Raw genomic sequence first — 24,010 nt, forward strand, 5'->3', positions numbered from 1 at the left:
CAATGTTGCAAACATCAAACACAACTTAGGTCTGAACACAGCAGATGACAGGACCATTTAGAACAAACACTAGTAAATACTAAAAGCGCACACACACTCGCACTCGACTCACCCAGACACACACACACGCTCGCAGCCTCACACACACACACACACACACACTCAAGCTCACACGCTGTACATTTTTAAATAGTGGGTGCATTTTTTATTACTCACTTTTGTGTTTCGCCTCCCTCCACCATTTTACGCTAGTGCGAGAGAAGCGCGTATGTGACAAATGACGTCAGAGAAAAGTCAGTAGGCTATAATTGATTATGGTCTATTACTGCATTTGATGCAATGATTCATTTCAACACCCCTACCGTTTATTACATTTCTACTGCACTGGATGCTCAGAAGGAAAAAATGCTTTCCATGGCAGAAGCAAACATAATATAGATGCAGACAACCTTGAATACACACACACATCAGATATATTTTCACACGTGGCTCTAAAATGCAAAACTGAAGTCCCTTCTTGTTGTTCATCATGTGAAAATATATACACCCTACATGTATATATTTGTAAACTGTAATGCAGGTGTTTCGATGTTGACCCATCAACACTTGTGTGTTTACTGTATGGAAGTCATATAAAAATAAGAAGACGCATCTCTCACCTTTTCTATATATTTAATTTCTCTGTTTGAGAAAAATGGTGGTAATTTATATGGTTATTTTCATCCTGAAACAGTTTTGATCAACAGTCTGTATCATGGAGTAGTTGCTGTCAACATTTTTATTCTTCTCTTCTTTAGGTTTCAGGATCTCCTCTATTATACTTACTTTTTAGGTTCTGATCCAAAACCTAGTAAGCCATCTTGCTGTCTGCCGCCTACACAGGGAGCATCCTAACTGAAATGGAACCTCATAAGTGACTTATTTGGAGTGCTCTACAGAGGCAGTGGCTTAGTGTGTTATATACAGTACATTTTAAGTTGGAGTCTTTAAGATTATTACATTTTTTGAAAGAAGTCTCTAATGTTCACCATGGCTGCATTTATTTGATCAAAAATACAGTAATTTTTTTATTTTGTTGAAAACAGTTGGGCTGCTTAATATTTTTGTGGACACTGTGATACATTTTTATTCAGGATTCTTTAATGAATATAAAGTTTAAAAGAACAGCTTTTATCTGAAATAGAAATCTTTTGAAATATAAATGTTTTTACTTTGATAAATTTGCATCCTGGCTGAATAAAAATAGTAATTAGATTAGTAAAATTTGATGACAAACTTTGATGTTGGCTTGATAAAGCCAGGTCTGAAAGTTTACAATTACTTTGAAAAGCTTGAAGTTTGAAGGTTTTATTCAGAGAAAGTCCAATTTTAAAAGTATTTATAGTACTAGTTTTAGCACATTAGTAGGATAATTAGCACATTGCTAGCATGAATTAACATGTTGCTAGCATGATTTAACACATTATCATATTTTAGCATGCTGTTAGCATGATTAGCATGTTGTTAACATGAAATACGAGTTGTTCTGGTTTTTGGCAGTAATACAAAAATCAAAAACAAAAAAAAAACAACATGAAATACAATTGCGTCCCAAATGACGCACTATAGGCTACACTATGCACTTATGCACTATCACTATGTACTTATGCACGTACTCATCCGTGTAATGTTTTATATGGTTATTTAGTTATTCACTGTCGCAGTCAGAAAGCCCTTCACCCTCTGCTACGTAATTAAAGCTGTGACAGTCGTGCATGAAGTGCCCAACATCCCACACTTTGTTTTTTCCATTAATTAACTGCATCATCCGGGTATTTAAAGTGTACTTTTTCTATGTGGAATATTCAGTGAACACACTACTCGCACTATTTATACTAAAAAACATCATAGAATAGTGCAAGAGTACGCAAATTGGGACGCACATGTTGCTAGCATTATTGAACACATTGCAAGCATTTTTTAACATGTTGATATTATGATTAGCATAATTTAATGTTTTAACATGTTGTTATCATTATTAACATGTTGCATTCATGTTGTTAACATGAATTAACATGCTGTTAGCATTATTTAATGTTGCTAGCATGTTTTAGCATTTTGATAACATGATTAGCATTTTGATAACGTGTCTAACATATATTAGCTTGTTGTTAGCATGTAAAACATGTTCTTAACATGTTTGCTAGCATAATTAGAATGTTGCTAGCATGATTAGCATGTTGTTAACATGTTTCTAACACGATTTAACATGTTGCTAGCATTGATGTAACATGCTGCTAGTGTTTTAATATTTTGTTAGCATGATTCACCTGTTTTTCTAACATGTTTCTAACATGATTAAGCATTTTGCTAGCATGTTTTAACATGTTGCTAACGTGATTTGTTATGTTGCTACCAAGTTTTAGTATGTTGTTAGCATGATTCGCATTTTGCTATCATGTTGCTAGCATGATTAACATGTTGCTAAAACAATTTATCATGTTGCTAGCCTGATTAACATGTTGTTAGCATGAATCAACACATTAACACTGAAGAAGGCCTGCAAGCTGAAATGTGTTTTTTCTCTGTAAATAATGTAAAATAAAGTAACAAAGATTTCAAATAGCTGTATTTTGAAGTTAGTATTAAATTAACATGTTCCTAGCATGTATGAGCATGTTGTTAGCCTAATTGGCATGTTAATAACATGTTAACATGAGTAGCATGTAGTTAGCATGATTAGCACATTGCTAGCATGTTTTAACATTTTGTCAAGTCAAGTCACCTTTATTTGACGCTTTATACAATACAGATTGTTTCAAAGCAGATTTACAGTGATAACAGGAAAATTATGCATTTCGGCTGTTGTTCAGCTAAAGGCAGATTAGTGTTGATTCAGTTCAATTTATAAAGCAGTTCTGCAAAAAAACAAAAAAATGTGTCATCGTCCAGCTCAGTTCAGTTCTTATACAACAGAGTCAGTACAGTCAGGTCAAAAATATTGTTGAATATTAAGTTGTCCTTGGATAGTCATTAGGCTTTGCTAGCGATAAACATCTTAAATACTCTATTGCTGTGTTTGAAATTGATTAGCTCCCTACTATATTGTATGCTAAAAACAGTAGGCTACGTCATAACAGTTGTAGCCTATGTCCAAATACATAATATTCGAAAAACAGCAGTCCCCGGATGACCTACTACTTCCGGCGAGATTCTGAAGTGAGCATTCGATGGACACTTTACTATTCCATTAGGCCACTGGAGTACCCTGGTAATCCAGAGTTCTCGCGAGAGCACAAGTTGAATTTGCTCAGCGAGTTACTCTGGTGTCGAGTAATGATGCTCATTAAATATGCCCCTCTATCTGAGCTGCACCAATCACATCGGGTTATCTGATATAGGCGGGCCAGAGGCGAAATGACGACAGCGCTGCGACGTCGAAGTCATTAGTATACATTGCAAGATGGCTATGGATGAACACCATTTGTTTGAAACGGCTTTGGCCGCAATAATGAAAGATTTAGACTTTTTCTCTAAAACAGGAACAGAAGACGGCGCTCAAATCGTTCCTTTGCAAGAAGGGCGTTTTTGCTGTTTTGCCGACCGGATACGGTAAGAGTATAATCTACCAGTTAGTTCCGCTGGTAGCTAAGCGATAACTTGTTGTGATTGGTCGTAGTGTTATCCAATTGCGTGCAGTGAGATTTTCAAATGCATGCTTGGTGCCGCCCCTCGAGCTGGGCGATTTTCATTAGTCGACGCCAGACCATTCATCTTTTAGATTTAGGTCTGGATTTCCAGGCTACCACTGGAGGGGATTTATGAATGGAAGTGAAGCGATTGACGCTGACGCTGAAACTGACGCTGGTGGACGCTGAAACTGACGAATTTCATTCATACTACCCATATTCATGCTATATACTTTTTTTAAACGATTTGTCAAGCCAACATAATAAAATAAATAATCTAACTGACCACAAACGTTTGAATGCTTGAAAAACGTCATGTGAAGCACACAGTAAATTTGTCTCATAATTTATTTCAGTAGTTTGCTGTTAACTTGTTGCTACACTAAATGTTGTGATAAATAATATAAATACCCAGCATACAGAAATATTGTGTAAAATACTAAATGGATAATATTAAATGATTTATATTAATAATTTACATTTCTCTCACTTTGTCTGCCATCCAGATTTTTTTTTTACTAAGCTTGTTGTAATACATTTATGCCATTGCTTTCACTGCTAAGGATAAATGCAATGCTGTCTCACAATTTGATCAAAAGAAATTATCTTAAAGGCTGCGTAATTATGCCTAAAAAGCTGCTTAAGTAGTCAGGTCACTAGTTTTTGGTCTCTCTGTTATTTCTGATTGTGTATATTGCCTTCTAAAATGTCTTGACCAGTGTTTTCTAAATGTCAGAGCTGGTATGTGCTGAGTCTGTACTTCAATCAGATTTGCTTTTTCTGCCCCTTGCAGCAGCAGCGGTCAGTCATTGTGAGTGACTATTACAACAAAGCTATAATGACCCCACTGGTGTAGAACATGGTGCTAGCAACACTAAGGTCATGGGTTTGATTCCCACAAAATATTACTTATGCTGTCTGTTTAGTTAAGGTTGGAATATCCCTTAACTTTCTGGAACATTACTTTAATGCGGTAATTGAGCACTATAATATAACAATTAGCTACATTTCTCTTATTTGTATAGGACAAAAGGTCAAAATCTCCTTTTAAGTATTTCATGATTCAGTACACCAGTAGCAACACCAGAATCTACCCAACCCAATATTTACTTTGCCATGAATTTCTAAACATCTGTAAGTCTATCATCTGATTCAGTGATCTGATGGTGTATTTGTGATATTCATTTGCAGTTGTTGGATTTCTTAATGTTGTGACATCTTCAGCATATTTATCAGTTTTTGCAGATTTGCAACTCAGCTAACATGAGTTAGTTGAACTTATTGATTATTACTACTTTTTTTTAGGTAAAGTTTTTTTTTTTACGTTGCAGATTCATATGTGAAGAAGAACTGGATTGACTCCTTGCCTTTATTATCCCATTTGTGGTTTATTTTTTTGTACTCAACATCTGATGTTTCTTACAGGTTCACATTCAATCTAAGAAGATTGATCTTAGTCATGTGACCTCCAAGTGTGGATCATTGGACAACATCCGCCACAGGCCAGGTGAGCATGCTAATGAATTCTGGAAATTTTTGCCACAGATTGGAAATTTGCAATGTCATGATACAGATTGTGTTTAAAGCATGCAACGCCTGAGCTTGGCTATTTGATGATATAACAGCGCCATCTTGTGGTTATAAATTAATCTCCTCTTTTGCCAAACCCATTTAAAAGGATTCTGCCATTTCAAATTATTCTTATATACAAAAGGCAAAATGTTATGCTGTAAGAATCTTGCTAACTCTTTCCAATAATTAACAGTTAACATTGATCAGATCTGTATTTTAAAGAGCAGAGATTTTATAAATGTTCATATTTTGTTAGATTTAATATATACGTATATAAATATAAATACGTTCAGTACTGTTGAAAATTTGGGGGTCAATGTTTTTGTTTTATTTTATTAAATTTTTTTTTTAATGCATAAAATTGATCAAAATTCACATTAAAGACGTTTATAATGTTACAAAAGATTTATATTAGAAATAAATGGAGTTCTTTTTCCATTCATTAAAGAAACCACCAAAAATATTAAGCAGCACATCTGTATTCAACATTGACAATAATAAGAAATGTTTCTTGAGCAGCAAATTAGAATGATTTCTGAAGGATCATGTGACACATACGACTGAAAATCCTGAAAATCCAGCTTTGCCATCATAGCAATAAATTACATTTTAAAATATATTCAAATAGAAAACTTTTAATTGTAATAATATTTCACAATATTATAGTTTTACTGTATTTTGATCAAATAAATTCAGCTTTGGTTAGCATAAGAGATTTAAAAATAGAACTTTATCAGTAGAGTAAATCTTTAGATTTTATTCCTGTTTTTGTTTTGTTTTTTTAATTTAAAATTATTTTAAGATTTCACCAGCAGATAAATGAGAAATTAATTGCATTTCTTTTTTATGACTCTCAGGAGGTGGTCATGTGCGCATTGAGAGTGTGAAGCTGGACTTCAGAGAAAAAGCCCATGCAAAGGTAGGCTCACTGGACAATGCCCACCATACGCCTGGAGGAGGCCACGTACAGGTGAGTGCGCAAACACAACTGTTTTTACTTATCCGTCCCACATCATACATGAGGACGAGCAAAGCGACCATCACCGACTTCCTATTTCCTGCTTTCTAAGATCGAAAGCCATAAGCTGTTGTTCCGAGACGTAGCCAAAGCACGTGTGGATCACGGGGCAGAGATTGTGATCGAGGCGCTCGGGCTGTCAGGCGGCGCCTCTCCTCACCGGCACAGCCACATGTCCTCGTCCGGGAGCATCAACATGCTGGAGTCTCCACAGCTGGCCACGCTGGCCGATGATGTGACCGCTGCCCTGGCCAAACAAGGCTTGTGAATCCGAAATGTCTCCGTTCAATCAAATTCCCTCCACTCAATCTACAATAGTCCCCTTCATTGGTGTCACGGTTGACCCTTCCTCCCTACGGTATTTAATGAAGACTACAGATTTCACTTCCCATCTGAAAAAAATAAGCATTTTATCTGTTTTTTGTTTTATTTTGGTCAATTTTAATGAATAACGACTTGTTAGAGTTAGAGACCAGTGCTTTTTATTACCCATGTTACATGTGACTTTTTATGATTGTGTACAGACAGTGGCCTCAACTGCTGGTTATGGGTCAAGTGTCAGGTGTGTTGCGTAAACAGTGGCCTCCACTGCTGGTTTAGGGTCAGTGTCAGGTGTGTTGCGTAAAAGTCGTCGAACAGAATTTTTTATACACGGGAATGTGGCGCGACGGTACCATTCTGCACGTGTTCTTTTGCCCAATCAGTGCATGGACTCTAAAACATCTCAACTGCGAGTCACATACGATCAAACACAATATACACTATAAGGGAATATATTTATAAGTATACCAGCTCTTTGTCTCGACATCTCATGCTCAATTGAAAAAAAGAAACGATTACTCCTTCGATAAGTTATTCCTGTACTATTGCATTTAAAAAAAAAACTATTAAAAAAAAAACTAGATAGTATGACGAGCATGTATTCTAGTACACAAAAGAGGCTATTTTCTATTTCAAGGGATTTTAGTAAGTTATTTGCTGAAACATCGAATAAAATCAACACATCATGTTTTGTAGATACTAGCAACAATGTTTAGTTTGTACATTGTTTCAGATGACCGTTACGAAACCGTTGCTTCCGTGGATCTTTGTCGGTACACAGTTCAAGCAGATTTGTCACATGGGCGATATCGAAGAAGTCACTTTCAGATTTCTTTCAGAAGTCACTGTCAGCACGGTGAATTCGCCGTGAACAACTACAACTTGAGCAAAATCTTAATGGGGAACTTTTTCGCCGTCATGCTAAACTCCCAAACACGCAGAATCCTGTTGAAATGACTAGATTTCGCCTGTGAAATTTTGCCGAGCAACATTAAATGTGACTGCACCTTTACACAAAACGCTTATATTACAGTATTACATTACGCAAATACAATCGAGGGCTCCAGTTATACATGAATCATGTAAGATCTGCTCAATCTGCTGTCTTGAAGTGTCAACCACATACCGCCGTCTTTCAGAGTCGAGATGGGAACGGACTCGCCTGAGCAAGATATGGGTGGTTCTGCGGCCCTCATTTTATTCATAAACGTAGGGAGCAGCTCCTCGGGAAGTTGTTGGTGATTTAGGCCCTGTGTTCGTCTGCTGATTCCTGCTTGGATGCTTAGTTTTCTTTCTTAGGACGTGGAAAAAGAAACACAAAACAAAACTTTAAAAAGGATACTCACTGTGCTTGCATTTGTTTGAACACAGTACACCAGTATATTTTTTCCTCGTCATTTGTGGTTCTCCCCTGCCCCTTTTCCTCTAGAACAGCTGTCATTCGTAGGCTTCTGTGTTTTCTCGGCCCCCCTGAGCCTTACCTGCCTTTTTCCTTGATTCCCTCAGCTGCTGTAAATGTATTTAAAAGGTCACATAGATGTACGCATTTTTTCTCCTGTTGGTATGATACGGATTATAAATGCCCTTAACAGTTATGACAATAAAAATACAGAAAATGAACAAAACATTGGTGTGATCTGTTGTTTTTCTTCTGACTTTGTGTATGAGAAATGTGTTATGATTTACAGTATGACTGTGGTATTATAGAGGCTGTACATTATAGTGATTTTACAAACGGTAAGTGGAAATCTATTGGTTGAATTCAAGGGTCCAGGGAAACATTCTACATGTGGGATTTATAAAGTAGGGTATACCATAGCGCTATAAATTAAGCATAGCGTCAGTTCTGGCAGGTCATATTAGTCAAGCTCGTATCAGCTGACTCTCAGCTGATCCACGTCTACCTATAGGAATATGACGCCTATCACTGTATACATACATATATATAAGCTCCTTCAGTATTATCAACAGCTATCGCGTTTCTCAGGAGCGAATTACCCTCCTCCATCCCCAGCTCCTCCTCTCGTCAGTCAGGATTTGGCATTCTGATTCCCCCTGAATCAGAATAAATTCTCGAATTATGTTGTACTTTAAAATCTTGGATTAATGATATCTGCAATACATTCATGTTTGTTCTGTTCTGTTTCACCTGAGGGGTGTTATTGAGGCTCTTATCCATGCTAGGCTGGTTCTTTCCCAGAACAGAACCATACCGCCAATTCAAACTGTATGCTATTGTCAATCGTATTTGACGATAGTGGTCCTGACGGAACTGTATCGTTCATCAGTCTCTCTGCAAGCTTAAATAGCATTTTACAGCAGCTTCAAATGTGCCTCATTCAATCTGAATTTAGAGTCAGAACTTTTCATTATGAATAATTTGTTTTGCAGGCCTCATAATTTGAACTCAATGTTTACAGATACTTTTTCTTAGTATGTCTGGTATAATTACAGTCTATTTTAAAAACTCACCCAAAATATATGTTTTTTAACAGTTAAAAATACTTGAATTGTCTCAGGTCACGTTCAAACTTGTTTTTATGACTATGTAATAATATTATTATTTTTATCTAGACATATTAAAACATTTATATAGTTTTTATTGTATTTTCAATTATACTTATTTAATCATTAAGTAAATATATTACTATAGTAATAATACCATTGGACTATAAAACAAAAGTATTTTTAGTAAGTACCAATATTTATAGCTGTCTTAATTTCTTTGCTTTCATCAGTGTTAAACCAGAGCTTTTATTTGAGCAGAATCCCACAAGAAAACCGAAAGCTTCTCATTTGTTGACAACAGATTTATAAACGGTTAAAGTTTTATTTTTAAAAGCAGGTCACAAGGTCAAAATGTGACAAGTTTGCATCCCAGTTGTCTTTGAATTTTTACCAGATATTGTAAAATAACCTATGAATGAAAAAAAGCCTCTGTCTAGTCTTTAATTGGGTATTTATTTACCAGTTATATTCGAAGGTTATCTTAATGTTAACAAACTCAACATGATATTAAAATTGACCGCATTTACTGTACTTTCTTGATATATTGATTGTTAACAACCTTCCCATTTTTCCTGATCAAATCAATTCCAGATGTCCAATCTAAAAAAGTCCACCAAGTTTCAGTTTTTCTTGTTGAAGATCATTTTTCACTTCTATCGTTTTCACTCTGAATTGGGTTGTAGATACTGTTTCATGTTGACTCTAAATACCTGCTATAATCAGTCATGTTCACTTACCTCTCACTTGCCTTTCTGCCTTGTGTGCTGAATATGAAAACATTAATCACAACAAAAGCTAATACTTTTTGAAAAGTTTATTATGAGAATTGACAGAGGCGAAAAATAAATTAAGACTCTGGGGAAAGGGGAAGGAGGTTTTGCAGGCAGTCCATTAATGGCAGTATATTTAGCACCTTTGACTGCGATCCAGACAGTGAGAGGTCAAGGGGGTGGTTTATATTTTTGTGTAATCATGATGCCCGCCACACCCCCCCACCACTCACAACTGTTCCGCTATGGAGAGGCTTGTCCCGGCAAGAACATCACCAAGAATACTAGCTGGAAAAAATATAAATGGATTCCAAGAATGGACAAACGAAATAGGAGTCAAGTGAAAAAAAAAAAAAATAGGAAACACAAATTACAAAACAATTGTTTATGACTAATATCCCGTGTCCCTTTTATCCGTTTCTGAGATTGGTTTTGGAAACATTGTTTGGATGTCCTGACAACATGGAATCTGGAGAAATGCTTCAGTTTCTTCACTTCTTACACAGACATGATGTGTTTGACGAAAGCTGTTTAGAATGAAGATATTGAAAAAATGTCAATGAGATGCTGGCTTAGAATTACAGGACAACAAACAACGATTATCTCTATAAAACGGTCAGTCATTATTGAATTTTTTACTGTGATTAATGTGCAATGAGACAATGAAAGGAACTGAACTGACCCTCATAGTTCACACAACCATTTTCATCCTCCTGGCCTTGCATGAGAGCATCGATCTCAGCTTCAGTCATTTTCTCACCTGCAGGGAAAGTGAGAAGTATAGTTTGATCATGATATTAAACAGGCTGAAAGATAGAAGCTCGCCATTAAAGTGCATTTTAACCACTGCACAACATTTTCTTCATAGTGGAAAAAGGTTCTTTATATTCTTAAAATATTCTTCACAATAAAAAAAGAAAAGAACTATAAATATTTTAAGAACTTTTCACTAAAAGGTTCTTTGAGGAACCAAAAATTATTCTAAAAAAAAAAAAAAAAAAAAAAAAAAAAAACTTTTGGAACCTTTATTTTTAAGTATAGCATTAAAAAAACAGAACAACTTGCTGAAACGTATCATATCTCCTGTAATCTGCCAATCAGTGTTTCAAACGCGGAAAGATATCCATAAAAACAACGTCACAACGTTTGTCTCAGAAAAGTCGTTAAAGTTTATTCATAAATTATTAATATATGCACTTTATTATAGATGCTTTATTTTTTTTTTTTTTTTCTTGTTTTAATAATTTAATGAAGGCTATGTTTTAGTAAATAATCTAATTCTGTTGAAAAATGTCTGAAAATTGTTGAAATTCTTTAAAGGCAATTTTCTCTAAATGTTTTTATGACAGTCACCATTTCAATTATTATATCTTGACAACAGGCTTGATTAGTAGAAACATTATAATACTATGATATATCAGTGGTTCCCAGTTAGGGGACCTCAGCAAACTGCCAAGATGGCAACAGGATGACTTAAAATTATTTAATTATATATAAAACTTAAGATGTAAACTGAACATATCCCAATTGACAATTGAACAATGACAATTGATCAATGACAATTGTTTTTATAGAAGAACATTAATTTTAATTGCTTTTAAAATGAAAGCAGAAATAGAGTTCATATCTTAGCTAATATAAGGGGATCAAAATGGTTGAGGCACACTGATATATATAATTACCAAAGCAGACTTTGCTTTTACATTCAGTTCATTCAAAGTTTCTAGGTAAAAAAAACAACAACTCAAAATGATTGAGTTGGTCGTCACATGTGTTGTTTCAAAAGAGTCCACTCTCATTATTGATGTGAATTTGGAATTGCAGTAGTGATCTCATCTACTTGTTCATTTTGGCCACTTACCCAGTGTTGACAAGACGATACGCAGCTCAGCACCCATTACTGTTCCGTTGCCCTCCTTATCGAATACACGCAGACCCTCAACGTAGTCATCAAATGTTGCCTTGTTTGGGCTGTTGATCACAAACTGCAGCATGGGCAGGAAACCATCAAAGTCGACTCTCTTGTTTGCCATGTCTGTGAACAGGGACATAAGTGAATAAAGGAGTCATAGAGGACAGATACAGTGAAACATAATGCACTGCAAGCACCTGTCATGACACCAACCTTCTGCCAATTACAGTTAAACAAACAGGCATCTGAAATATTCACTGTGAAAGCTCCTGACAGTGCTAATGATGACTAGAAGTACTTTCAGTGTAGCTAATTAAAAGGAAGAAAAACAAATCCACATACCATCAGCGGTGGGGTTGCCCAGGATCAAGGCAACCTCTTTGTTGGTTGGGTTCTGTCCCAGTGCACGCATGATATCTGCAATCTGGTTGAAGGCTACTTTGCTGTCACCAACTCTGTCGAAAAGTCCGAAGGCCTCCCTGTAATCTGGAATTGTGGAGAGATTATTTTAGTTAAAGTTGAAGTGTGTCATTTCTGCACACATTAGTTTCAAACAGGTTTCCTGAACACATCCCTGTCTGCCATTGGTCCTGCCCACAACTCACTTCCAGTTATTTGGCTGTATAAAAACAGTCTGTTATATGCTGCTTAATATTGCAAACTAGTATTAGTTATCATATTTTTTATTATTGTAATCATAAACACATGGGTTTTAGCGCAAATAGTTGCACTTTGTCCATTCGCCGTGCTTCGTTATTCTTCTAGTTATCTATCTATAGTGGTAATGAACCAGAAGTCTTGTACATTCACAGGAAAGCTGGGAGATGAGAAACTTTTTTACACACTTTTAATTAGGCACTTTAAATGTCTAATTTGAAGATTAAACTTTATGTAACTTTTGCATATTTTTTAAAGACTTTTGCTATTTTGCCCCAACAAAAAGAAAAATGGCTTTTTAATTGATTTGCTATCAGTTTTCACACAAATGTTCCCCCAAACTTGGGCATATTAAGACAAAGTTGTCTGTCATATGTCAGTTTATAGTCTAAGAGACTCAGTTTTGCTTATAACAAAAAAAAATTAACAAAATGAATAGGCATCTACAATGAGGACGGTCATCAAAATTATGCATTTTATTCAGATCTCTCAAACAAACAGGTGCTTACAAAACATCAGGTTCCCTTTTTAACCACTACCTTTAAATTTGTGGGTTTCTCATTTGTTAAAACATATTTAACAGTTCAAATTGATCTAACAGATAACCAAAGATGAGCAGACAGTAAAAATCAGTGCTCAGTATTTCTATGGGCATCATGGCTATTAGCTCACTGGAATATGATCTGCTAAAAGATTAATAGCTTCATCTGATTTCCGCACAAAGCCAGCTGCCAGCAACGAAGTGACAGGAGCAGGGGGAGACATTCAAAGAGTCACACTGGAATGGATATGCTCCCCCAAGAATATAACTCCCTCCATATAAAGGCAGTACCATGTGAGGCCAGAATGCTGACTGAGGTGTAACTCACACCCAGGATGGCGAAAGCTGCCCATCACGGAGCAATGGCCACATTCTTCTATGTAAAATGCAGCACTGAACAATGGTGCAAATTAATTGCATTGAATTGCTTGACCTTTATAGCACAATAGAAGTAAATCCCAAAACACTTTGGGAATTTGACTCAAGTTGCTTACTTCAAACCACTTAAAATGTTCTAAGCTTTTGAATTAATATTGCTGCTAGTTTGTCATTAAATTCCTGCCAGATTATAATTAGTTGAATTGAAATAGGATATTTATATCTAATTATCCTTCTGCAGGATTTTTCCTGCTTTATTTTAAGCACCACATTCCATGTTAACTCATACATAGGTGTGAGCAATAAAAAAAATTTAAAAAAAGATCTCACCTTCCATCTGGTCCGGGCTGAAATCAACCTGCAGGAAAACAGAGGTACATATTACTTTATCCCATAAGTCATCAACAAATATAATATAATATGCAGATCAGTAGGCTATGTACATTTACATAAATAGATCAAACATTCATAACAGCTGCATTTGAATCTGTTTAACATTACATAGTGTAGTTATGCTAAATGTATTATTAAAGCTATTATAAATTCTTACCCAACCTTAATGCAGACATTTTCTTTTATAAGCAATATGAAGAAATTAGAGTTACATTTTATTCTGTTCCATTCCAGAATATTTGCATACTTATATATTGAAAGTATCTGTACAAAAGTACAGATCTGTGTGCCCTTTCTGTCTGTGTTCTGGATGTAAATTACAAATCAAACCAGTTAGTTTAAATCAGTTTAAACACAGTAATATAATTTAGTTTACATTACATTTGATCTGTTCTAATTTTATATTTAAATTTTTATTGTATAATATCATTATCATCATATTAATCAGTCAGAATATCAAAGGAAAATAAGATATATAGGGTATGGTAAATATCAGGGCAGTCGGAGTAATGGTTGAAGCAAAACACTTTCGTAAAATAATAATCAGCAATGCAAATTTCCACTACATAAATCAGGGAGAATATGTGCATAGCCTGAAGATGTGGAATGATTTTCAAGACCTGAGAAAATCCATCACTTCACTAACACCGTTATGACAGGTGAGTCATTCACAAACAGCTGCTTTAATAGAAAACTGAAGAGTGAGAGCCCCAGATCTTGGCATGCTTAATTTAGTTGCTCAGCTGCTTACAGAACATTAAGGAGCTCCATGTTTGGCCATGTGAAACTTCTCCACATTTGGCTATCTGGGCCAATCAAAAAAGGGGTGTGACCTTTGATTGTAGTTATGCAGGAAAAAACAGAACTTATCCGGAACTATCCGTGGTGCTGAATCCGCCAATAATATTTCCAGCGGTCATCAGGCAATAGAGCAACCTTAGGCAACTGCTTATAATAACTTAAGTCATTACCAAACAGTTTAACATGCCTAACAAAATAAGCAGGTAATGTAAATTTAAATATAAGGATCAAACTTTCATGACAGAGTAGTTATGTAAAATACATAATGAAAGTGTAAATGCAACCTTAATGCAGGCCTTTTCAGAAATAACCTAAATGATACTGGAGGCTATAAAACGTAAGAATACAGATATTATGGATTTATTGCTTCATTAAAAGCAAATGCATGTAATCCCTGGCATGTACATAATGTACATTATTCTGTAGGTGGTAAATATGTATTGACCAAATCACCATTCATGACATAGGTTACCATTCATTTAAAAAAAATTCTGATTTGTAATTTAGTTTAAAAAAATTCTATAACACACTGCATACTTCAATATCAGCTATCACTTCAAATGTCACTGTAAAAAGTGAGCAGTAGAATTAACTTTTCACTGAGAATCTGTCTGTTTGATATGACAGGAATGGTGGTTACCTTCACAGCGGCCAGATCCACTCCGGCGGGTTTAGGTGGGGCCTCAGGTTCGGGCGCGGGAGCAGGTGCGGCTGCGGCTGCGGGCTTGGGGGGATCGGGCTTCTTAGCGTCCTTCTTAGGTGCCATTTTTTTAGTCTATTTGTCCTCCGGGAAGGAAGTTAACACAGGGAGTGGACCACAGCTTGGAGGATACTCAGCATTCTCAAGGTAAGCATAGATGTTTATATACCTCGTATTATGTACCTCAGAGTTGATGTCAGACTGATGCTCAGGCGGATTGGGTCGTTGGCCACAGAGGGGAGGGCTCGCGCGCCCCAAATGGAGAAGGGGGCGAAGCGCGGTGACGGAGAAGGGTCGTAAATCTCATTTTAACTTTAGGTCAGACAACAACCCGCGAATTTTCTTGAGAAATGATTAGGGCTCGTGCGGATTGAGTGTGTACCGCGACCACCTTTTTTTAATGGAGACTTTTATAAGATATTTAAGATGTGTTCCTAGTTTACTGCTTGCTTTTTTTTTTTTAAAAAGAAGCTTTCGTCGTGAACCTATGGAGGGAAATGTGAAACTGTAGAAAGTGTAAATAAAATGGCGGTCGTGAGGATGCAATCCAGTGAGACACTCGCAATCGGGCGAAAGTTTATTGTCAATACACTGTCATTATTGTCTTTAATTTACAGATCATAAATTACATATTATTTACGGATCGTTATTACATTACATCGTACTTGGTCTACACCTAGATGAATAATGGCAACATTCACATTTTTTTTTTGGGAGGCTATAACACTTTACAATAAGGTTAATTTGTTAACATTAGTTAATAACATTAGTTAATGTATTAACTAACATGAACTAACCATGAGCAATACATTTGTTAGCCTACTTTATTTGTTAATCTTTGTTAATGTCAGTTAATAAAAAATAAAGCTGTTCATTGTTTGTTCTTGTTAGTTCATAGTGCATTCACTAATGTTAACAAAATTTTTATAAAGTATTGGTAAATGTTGAAATTAACATTAACAATGATTAATAAATGCTGTGTAAGTGGAGTTCATTATTAGTTCATGCTAACTTATGTAGTTAACTAATGTTAACCAATGAACCTTATTGTAAAGTGTTACCATATTTTTACTATTGTTTACATCATCACAATAATGTTTCAAAGAATGTGTAATGGCACCAGATTATGGCTAAAAATACCAGGTCAGGTGACTAGAATGTGACCACTTTCTCCAAAATAAATGAAAGTATGCTGGTATGCCAGTGAAAGTGAAATGTCAAAGGACGAAAAAAGGAAGTTAATTAATGTAAATTATCTAACATTTTGATGAGAGTGATTGTGGCTACTTTGTTGAAATAAAAAAATAGATAGGCCTATAATAAGATATAGAACATATAAGTTTTGTTTATTTAACTTTTTTCGATTACTACTTAATTCTCATATAGGCTACCATATTCCCTTATAACATTGTTCTATTCTGTTGTGCAACTTTTTTATTCTATTCTTCTCTGCAGGTTAAAATTTTAACTGGTAAGGTAAATCCATTGTATGGGTGTGTCCTGGTCACATATTTCAGTCTATGATGTCTGATAATATTTAAATAATTTTAAAATGAAACATTTAATAAAATGGAAATGTAAAACAATTTTCATGTACTGTACACAAATTGTGTTTCAGACTGATCTTCCATGTGCTTCTTAGAAGCCCAGGAGTCTTCTGAGTAGGGAGAGATGTTTGTTGAAGAGTGGAACTCTTCCAGCATCCAAATTCGTCCCTTATCATGTGTGTGAGCAAAGTGCAGACAGTATTAGAAATGATGAGAGGCAGAGAGAAATCAAACTGTGAAGTGAATGAAAGTTGATAGTGACATTGAGTGACTAAACAGTCTTTGTTCATCTCAGCCTGGACTCTTGGGAAAGGGAGTTATTGGAGTCTGGAAGTCTTAAGGAGACCTCAGCTGCTAATGCCCGTTACCTCACAAAGCACATAGACGATTTCCCCCACTCCTCTCTCATCTAAATATGTCTCGCTGGCCCTTTCCCCACCCCCAGAGGAGGGCCATTAACGTAGAGACGCAAGATATTCATTCACCCTTCTCAACTCCACTGCTTTCCCCTTGGAGGCTTGGACCCGCTTTCTTTGACCCCCTTCAGTTGTATCCCAGCTGTCATCAGGGCTCACCCCTGCCATCTAGAAGTACCTTCTCTAAGAACCTTCCCCCCTCCTGTCCCATCCACCTGCCCATCAGAACCAACACCCCCCTCAACTCTTAATGATTTTAGCAGCTAACTCACTTTTAGCCTGCTTAGTTATTTGGTAAGGTTAGTGGGGATGGGGAGGAGTCATCAAGTTTGATGGAAGACTCAGCATGTCCATAGATGACTTCTGTAGTGTGTGTCAGGTTTGTTGGAACCTGAGTTGTTTGGCCTTGATTCTTCATTTTTCCCTAAAGATTTTAATTTTTTATGCATTTGGTGCTAAATAAAGGTGCTTAAAGGGTTAGTCCACCCAAAAATAAAAGTTCTGTCATCATTTACATACCCTCATGTTGTTCCAAACCTGTATGAGTTCCTTTTTTCTGTGGAAAACAAAAGAAAACATTTTGTGGAAAGATGTTAACCAAAATGTATCAGTTCCATTGACTATTTTTTGAGCATACAATGGAAGTCAATAATGGGTAGCCAAACTGTTTGGTTACCAACATTCTTCAAAATATCTGGTTTGGAACAACATGAGGGTGAGTAAATGATGACAGAATTTAAATATTTGAGTGGACTATCCCTTTAAGAATGTTTAAATATATCACAAAAGTTATCCTTTGAGTTAAAACATGAACTGAATCATATAAAGATGAAACAACAGTGTGTCAACCAATAATAACACATGTGACTCGTTTTACGTCATTCAGTCATATGTTTTCAGTGTATCATGTGATCAGCACAAAAATATCCTGTTTTCCACAGCAACCTGAGACAGAGTGAAGCATAACATCAAAACATCAGTGAAGCATAAATATAAAACCTCTGCATCATAAACATGCTACTCCAACACAGGTATGAAAACATTCCCATCTGACTCTCCTCAAACTGCACAAAGCTATACTAATGAGGTAAGCAAGCTCATGCCCATCATACAGTAAAAAGCCTGCAGGGTGTCATGCCGAGGTGACGCACATCTCTGGATTCATTAAGTGTCTTTTTGAGAGCGCAACAGTGAGGACGTGCCAACCGTGAGGGAGGAGACAGACACTCAGAGGAAAGGTGAAAAGGTCTCACAGTGAAACACTTCACGTGTGGCCAAGGAAATAATGATCGTTTTCTTCGATAGTATATATTTTCCACCTGATAAATAACATGCATTGACTTAACATAATTTTTTTTAATTATTTTTGGTTAAATCCTAGCACTTTTATATGTGGACTAATTTCTGATCTTATCCTATAAATATAATTTTGCTAATTGGACAATACAACAGTATGCATTAGTGACTAAAGAGGCACATACAATCTAACTGATTTGTACAGTGTCTTTTCTATGTCTTAGAATACGGATCTGGGATGATCATATTGTATATACCCGCAACTATATGCAAAAAATAAACACAACTACACATCTATCCCATAATACTTCTTAATCTTATATTTGTGTCTCTCTTTGCAAATGTTTTTATTATTGTTGTTGTTGTTATTATGTCTGAATGTTGGCTGAACGTGACTCTGAAACTGTACTGGCTCACAGTATCAGCTAACAACACATTGAAACTATTCAGAGGTGAAGCTGTCTCTTTTATTGTCACTCCCATGTCTGGGACAGGAAAATGTCAATATCCTCATGATGTCACATTGAATGTGACTCAAAGTGACCCAAAATTAAGTGACCCAATCAAAAATTCCTCTGGCAACTTTAAAGCTGAGTTTGGGCCTTAAACACTCACAAATATGATATTTGAAACACTTCTGACAGATACTGTACAAGTATGCAATTTTGGATATTTTCTCACATCCTACATATAAAATAGTGTGAATAATGTATCTACCTCAGTTGGCTATATGATTCAAGAGTTCAAGAGATACTGAAGGACAAACTGCACTGGGTGAATGAAACATGGCGCTGCTGTCTTAAGAATCGAGCAGGAAGTGACGCGCTATTTTCAGATAACCTCAACAGAGCAACAGAAGCACTCTGACTCATAGAGGTCACAGATTCTGCATAGTTCAGACCTCAAGGGTTCTGATGTGAATCCCCATAACTAAAAGTGTTGCTCACTCTCCTCACTCCTTACTAATTCCATAAGGAATGGGATTGTAACTTAGCCCCTGGACAGATGGGCTTTATTTATAGCCCTTCCTGAAGAGGTGCAAAGTTTTCTTGGGATCTCTCTGAGCGGGTGGGGGGTAGGGGGGCACAGCTCCTTACCCTTAAAGCCATCTCAGACAGATTAGGGTAAAGCTAAACAAAGCAGCACACAGCCTTGAAAAGTGACTGCTACTCCCAATGAGGGTCTCCAAGCCATTGGAACGGGAGCCCCTACTCTAAAAGAATACCTATTATAGTTCCTTGGAATTGCCGAAGTCACCAACACACGTCATCAGAGAAGCCCACCCATCACTTCTGGTTCAAGTGCTAAGATGGGATAAAATACAAAGAAGGAATCATTTGCATATACTAGAGGCTGCCAGAATGTTCTAGTGCTGCATTAGATATGCTGAGATGTGGATAAGCTCTTCAGGATGACGAAATAAATAATAATAATAATAATAAAACAGCTATTGCAATGACAGGCCCCTAAATCTTACACCTAAATATACATAAATAAATAACAATATGAATAAAAATAAATAAAAAAATGTTTGCTCAAGTTTCTAAATCTCTGAAAGTTCCAAAATGGCTTTATTAATTTTTTTAATAAATTAATCGACTTTAACCTTGCATGCATTATTTAAGTTGTTGTTTTTTTGTGTGAAAAATGGTCACTCATTTTATTCTGTTGTCATCCATGGAGGAAATACACGACTAATGAGTTTAGATAGAGACCAACATGGCCTTGGTTATTTTCAGACCCTTGTATATGGCTGGGGATCTTTGAAAACAGCAAATGGGATCCCAGCCAAAATGGATGGGCTCCAGAAGAAGAAACTAACCGTATTTGTGTAGTGTGAGCTATAATAGAAAGCTATGCATTTCTGAAACACCCCATACCCCCTAATCACTTAGCAATTTTCCGTCTTATAATGCCAGCAGGCTCTTAGAATAGAAAAAGAGCACTGAAGTATTGCTGGCTATGTTTAAGACAGGGATGTTCTCTCCATTGAATTTCTCATGTAGACACAAGGATCACATTGTAGGAGAATCATTCAATGTAAACATGATGATTTCATCCCATACTGAAGTACAATGCTAGATTCAGCTGGATGCTATTTACTTATTTAAATTAAAAGGAACTGCATTATAACTCAGTGGATACCATATTCTTGATAGTTAGGTTTTTCCCTCATCATAATAATGTTAAAACTCAACAAATACTGTTTAAGCATCGCTTGGTTTTTGTTTCTCAGATCTCATGGAATCTCAACAGTAGATGAGTTTTCATAGGATGACGGCTAGAGGGCAGTGCACTGTAAAACAATGGTCACTCCTATGGTGACATCTACTGTATGCCCCTGCTGGTAGGCTACACCAAAATGGTGGCAAAAAGCTTATTTCTTTTATAAATAAGCTTATTTCAAAAAGCTTATAGCTTTCTTGCATAAAACATATAAAATTAAAATATTTTAATACCATATAGTATACCAGCTCCCCTTTCTGTCTCAAAGATCTGACCATCCAAAACACAAAAGGTAAGTGTTAAATAAATAACAGCATTCCGCAATGAAACCCATTGACAAATACCCTAGATATGGCCACAATATTTGCACAAATATAAAAATGTAACCAGAACTAAACTAATACACAAACTATAATTGCAAAAACATGTGAACAGGTAAATGAGAGACCCTCGTTTCTGACTGAAATGGTATGGTCCAATTTCCTGGTGTCGCATAAAGTTGGAACCAAAACTTTTTGTGATTTTTAGTGGTGATTTTATGATATCTGGAAATTCAGGTTGATTGAGACACTTTTTGCCATTAAGGTGGTTGGGGAAAAGTGTCCAAATCAACCTGAATTGGCTCTAATAAACTTAATAAACGGCTAATTTGAAAGAGTTTATAATTGAGATGAATTATAAAGTATAATAAAACAAATCAAACAAAATGTTCACCCATATAAATGTGCAGTGTGCTACACATCTGTTACACAGAACCATGGTCTAGTTTGTGGTCAAGTTGACACTGCTTACAACCTGCCACAGCCACAGTTGATGTATATTGTTTCTGTCTGAAGACTTTGTCTTTGCTGAATGGTGAAGCACATTATGTGCTGTTTTCTGACAGACTGCTGAATCCACCAGAGTTTCGGCCTTTGAACTGAGCCCTCCCAGCATGCTCAGCAAAGTCCTGCACCAGCATTAATCCCCTGATAGGGGCTCTCGCTATTGTCAGAAGGAGAGGAAAAGAGCAGGGATTTGCTCACTGTAGCAAACTGTGGATCAGGGTTGCAAATGTGAATGCATGGTTAGGAAGTGCTGTAGTTTCATCAGAAGTCTGTGTGCTTCTCCTTTAAAAGGCATATTAGAGCTTCCTTTAAAAAATCCTTTTATGACATATATACATATATAAATACAACATATGACATTTGCTTTAGCCTGTGGTCTGCACTGGCATGCAGACTGATGCAAGGTTTTGTTTGAATTATATGGACAGTGACACAATATGGCTGAAGTGCAACTTAAATCGCAGAGCTAAACAGATTTATACATTTATATGATATTTTATTATTTTAGATTTTTGGTGATAATTGAAGTTTAATAGATGTTATGGTTTTACTATAAATCTACTTAATGTGGATGTTGCAACAATTAAACTACATTTATGCTTTTCATTATTGTAATTATCTGTAATTTTGGTATTATTTATAACTATTATAGCATTTATTAATATTTTGAATTAACTTATATTTTATTTTTATATTTTCAGTTTTTTAATTTTTATTTCAGTTTAAGTTTTAGTAATTTGTTATCTTTTGTCAATTTAAATAGTTTTTTAAAATGTTATATTAAGGTGATTTTTTCAGTTTTAGTCATTTTAGTACTTCATAGTAAACTTATTTCATTTAGTTGCCAAGGCAACACTTAAAGGTTTTCCGTGTAATATATTTATATTTCATCTGAGCTTTATTTCAATTAAGCGTATGTTAAATAATAATAATAATAATAATTTCAGCTTCAGTTAAACATAAAAACAGTTTTTAATTAAATATATTTGAAAATATAACATCAAAGTTTAAGTGTTAGGTCATGCTTTATTTTACAAGGAGTTCTATATATGATTTACAATCTTGAATCGTTGATAATGGCAACAGTTATTCAATAATTACCTGCATCGTCTTCTGCCGTCGAAGTGAAGCTGACCAATCAGAGCACAGCGCGTTGAGTAAGCGATGAGATTGTTCTCGTGCTCTCCATCTCTAACTTTACACAGCGGCAGCAGGTGGACGGAGCGGGCTGTGTTGTGTTCACCGGTGGTTGGAAGTATTTTAAACCCATTTCAAGTTGATATTCACACATAGTTTGAAAATAGCGCATATTGTAAGGAGAAAACCACATTTCTGGACAGAATATGTCAAAAATCTTAACTGTCTGTGGAGTTGCCAAATCACTGAGGCTGGGATGGCGCAACTGGAGAACATCAACGAGGTTGCTCAGCTTTAAGGTGTGTTATCTTTGAGTTAATTGGTTGAGCGCATTAATTTACATGATATGATGTAAGAAAGCTTTTGTGAAAAATTAACTGTGGCATGACAGTAAAAAATCCTGGAAATCTGCCTCAAATTTTGCTTCACGTTGCACATCATGAATTTCTTGCCTCAGACGCATTTGTTGCCTAAATTTAGTCTAATGTCCAGACTCAGACTGCACACCTGGTGCTTGAAGATGGGACCAAGATAAAGGGATACTCCTTTGGTCATGATCAATCTGCAGCTGGAGAGCTGGTCTTCAACACAGGACTAGTTGGGTAAGAAGGGACCCTCTGAATATGGTCATGCATTAATATAGTGTTTTGGCAGCTGTGGAAAAGTGCAAAAGAAACAACTTTCCAGATAACTAATCAGTGGCAACACTCATGTAATCAACCAGTTACTTTGTCAAGTCAATAATATACAGAGGTTACTGTCATATTAGCTTTAAGTCACCATGCAATCAAAACGGACAATTCTTGTATTTTTAGAGTATATGATTGCAGTATTTATTATAAATGATTTATCTATGCACATTATTTCTTTTTAAATTCATGTGCCCTTGTAATCTTTAATCAAAATAACTTCCCCTCCCTCTTGACGTGTTTTTTGGCATGAGGGCGAACATTGAGATCGCAGCAATAGCAAACCACAATGATCCCGCCTTACATTTTTTTTCTTGTTCCTTGTTCCAGAAGCCATTTCACTTGGATATACATCACAATAGGGAAGAAAAGACTGTAGCAAGTTTAGTTTGATGCTGACTTTAAGCATCTTAAAGTTTGTTTATCATCTCTCCAGCTATCCTGAAGCTCTGACAGACCCCAGTTACAGAGGGCAGATCCTGACCCTCACCTACCCCATTGTGGGAAACTATGGTGTTCCCAACACACAGGAGCTGGATGAACTGGGACTGAGGAAAAATGTGGAGTCTGATCGCATTCAGGTGAGCTGTGCAGCTCGTACAGTACTAGCAATGCGAAAAACATGCGTTTGAT

General features: G+C 36.0%; 3 protein-coding genes across 23 annotated transcripts in view; 2 read left to right on the forward strand and 1 right to left on the reverse strand.

Moving 5' to 3' along the window:
• Positions 1–8,224, forward strand: part of map2 (microtubule-associated protein 2) — a 120,978-nt gene extending 112,754 nt beyond the window's left edge. For all 19 annotated transcript variants that reach the window (XM_082174538.1, XM_082174541.1, XM_082174528.1 and 16 more), the window contains 3 exons: positions 5,094–5,175; positions 6,098–6,210; positions 6,311–8,224. In XM_082174538.1, the coding sequence (XP_082030664.1) occupies positions 5,094–5,175; positions 6,098–6,210; positions 6,311–6,526 (411 nt within the window). In that variant the 3' untranslated portion in view covers positions 6,527–8,224. The remainder of the gene's footprint in view (positions 1–5,093; positions 5,176–6,097; positions 6,211–6,310) is intronic.
• A 1,662-nt stretch (positions 8,225–9,886) lies between these two features.
• myl1 (myosin, light chain 1, alkali; skeletal, fast) lies at positions 9,887–15,391 on the reverse strand. Its single transcript, XM_082175709.1, has 6 exons — positions 15,180–15,391; positions 13,676–13,703; positions 12,112–12,255; positions 11,719–11,892; positions 10,540–10,617; positions 9,887–10,384 (listed from the first exon to the last, which is right to left on the reverse strand). The coding sequence occupies exons 1-6, from the start codon at positions 15,303–15,305 to the stop codon at positions 10,356–10,358; spliced, it is 579 nt and encodes a 192-aa protein (XP_082031835.1). The 5' UTR covers positions 15,306–15,391; the 3' UTR covers positions 9,887–10,355.
• Positions 15,392–22,657: 7,266 nt separating this feature from the next.
• Positions 22,658–24,010, forward strand: part of cps1 (carbamoyl-phosphate synthase 1, mitochondrial) — a 53,689-nt gene continuing 52,336 nt past the window's right edge. For 2 of the 3 annotated variants that reach the window (XM_082174548.1, XM_082174550.1), the window contains exons 1-3: positions 22,658–22,987; positions 23,169–23,290; positions 23,814–23,958. In XM_082174548.1, coding sequence (XP_082030674.1) covers positions 22,895–22,987; positions 23,169–23,290; positions 23,814–23,958 — 360 coding nt within the window. In that variant the 5' untranslated portion in view covers positions 22,658–22,894. The remainder of the gene's footprint in view (positions 22,988–23,168; positions 23,291–23,813; positions 23,959–24,010) is intronic. The other variant, XM_082174549.1, reaches the window with a different exon arrangement.

This window comes from Leuciscus leuciscus, assembly GCF_965113295.1.
Source record: "Leuciscus leuciscus genome assembly, chromosome: 7".
NCBI classification, from domain to species: Eukaryota; Metazoa; Chordata; class Actinopteri; order Cypriniformes; family Leuciscidae; genus Leuciscus; species Leuciscus leuciscus.

Bases quoted from the DNA above. Each gene is read 5' to 3' on its own strand.
- myl1 (XM_082175709.1), bottom strand. From the start codon at position 15,305: ATGGCACCTAAGAAGGACGCTAAGAAGCCCGATCCCCCCAAGCCCGCA. The intron at 13,704-15,179 runs GTAACCACCATT...GTTTTCCTGCAG, and splicing joins TGGATCTGGCCGCTGTGAAG to GTTGATTTCAGCCCGGACCA. The intron at 12,256-13,675 runs GTGAGATCTTTT...CCACAATTCCAG, and splicing joins CAGCCCGGACCAGATGGAAG to ATTACAGGGAGGCCTTCGGA.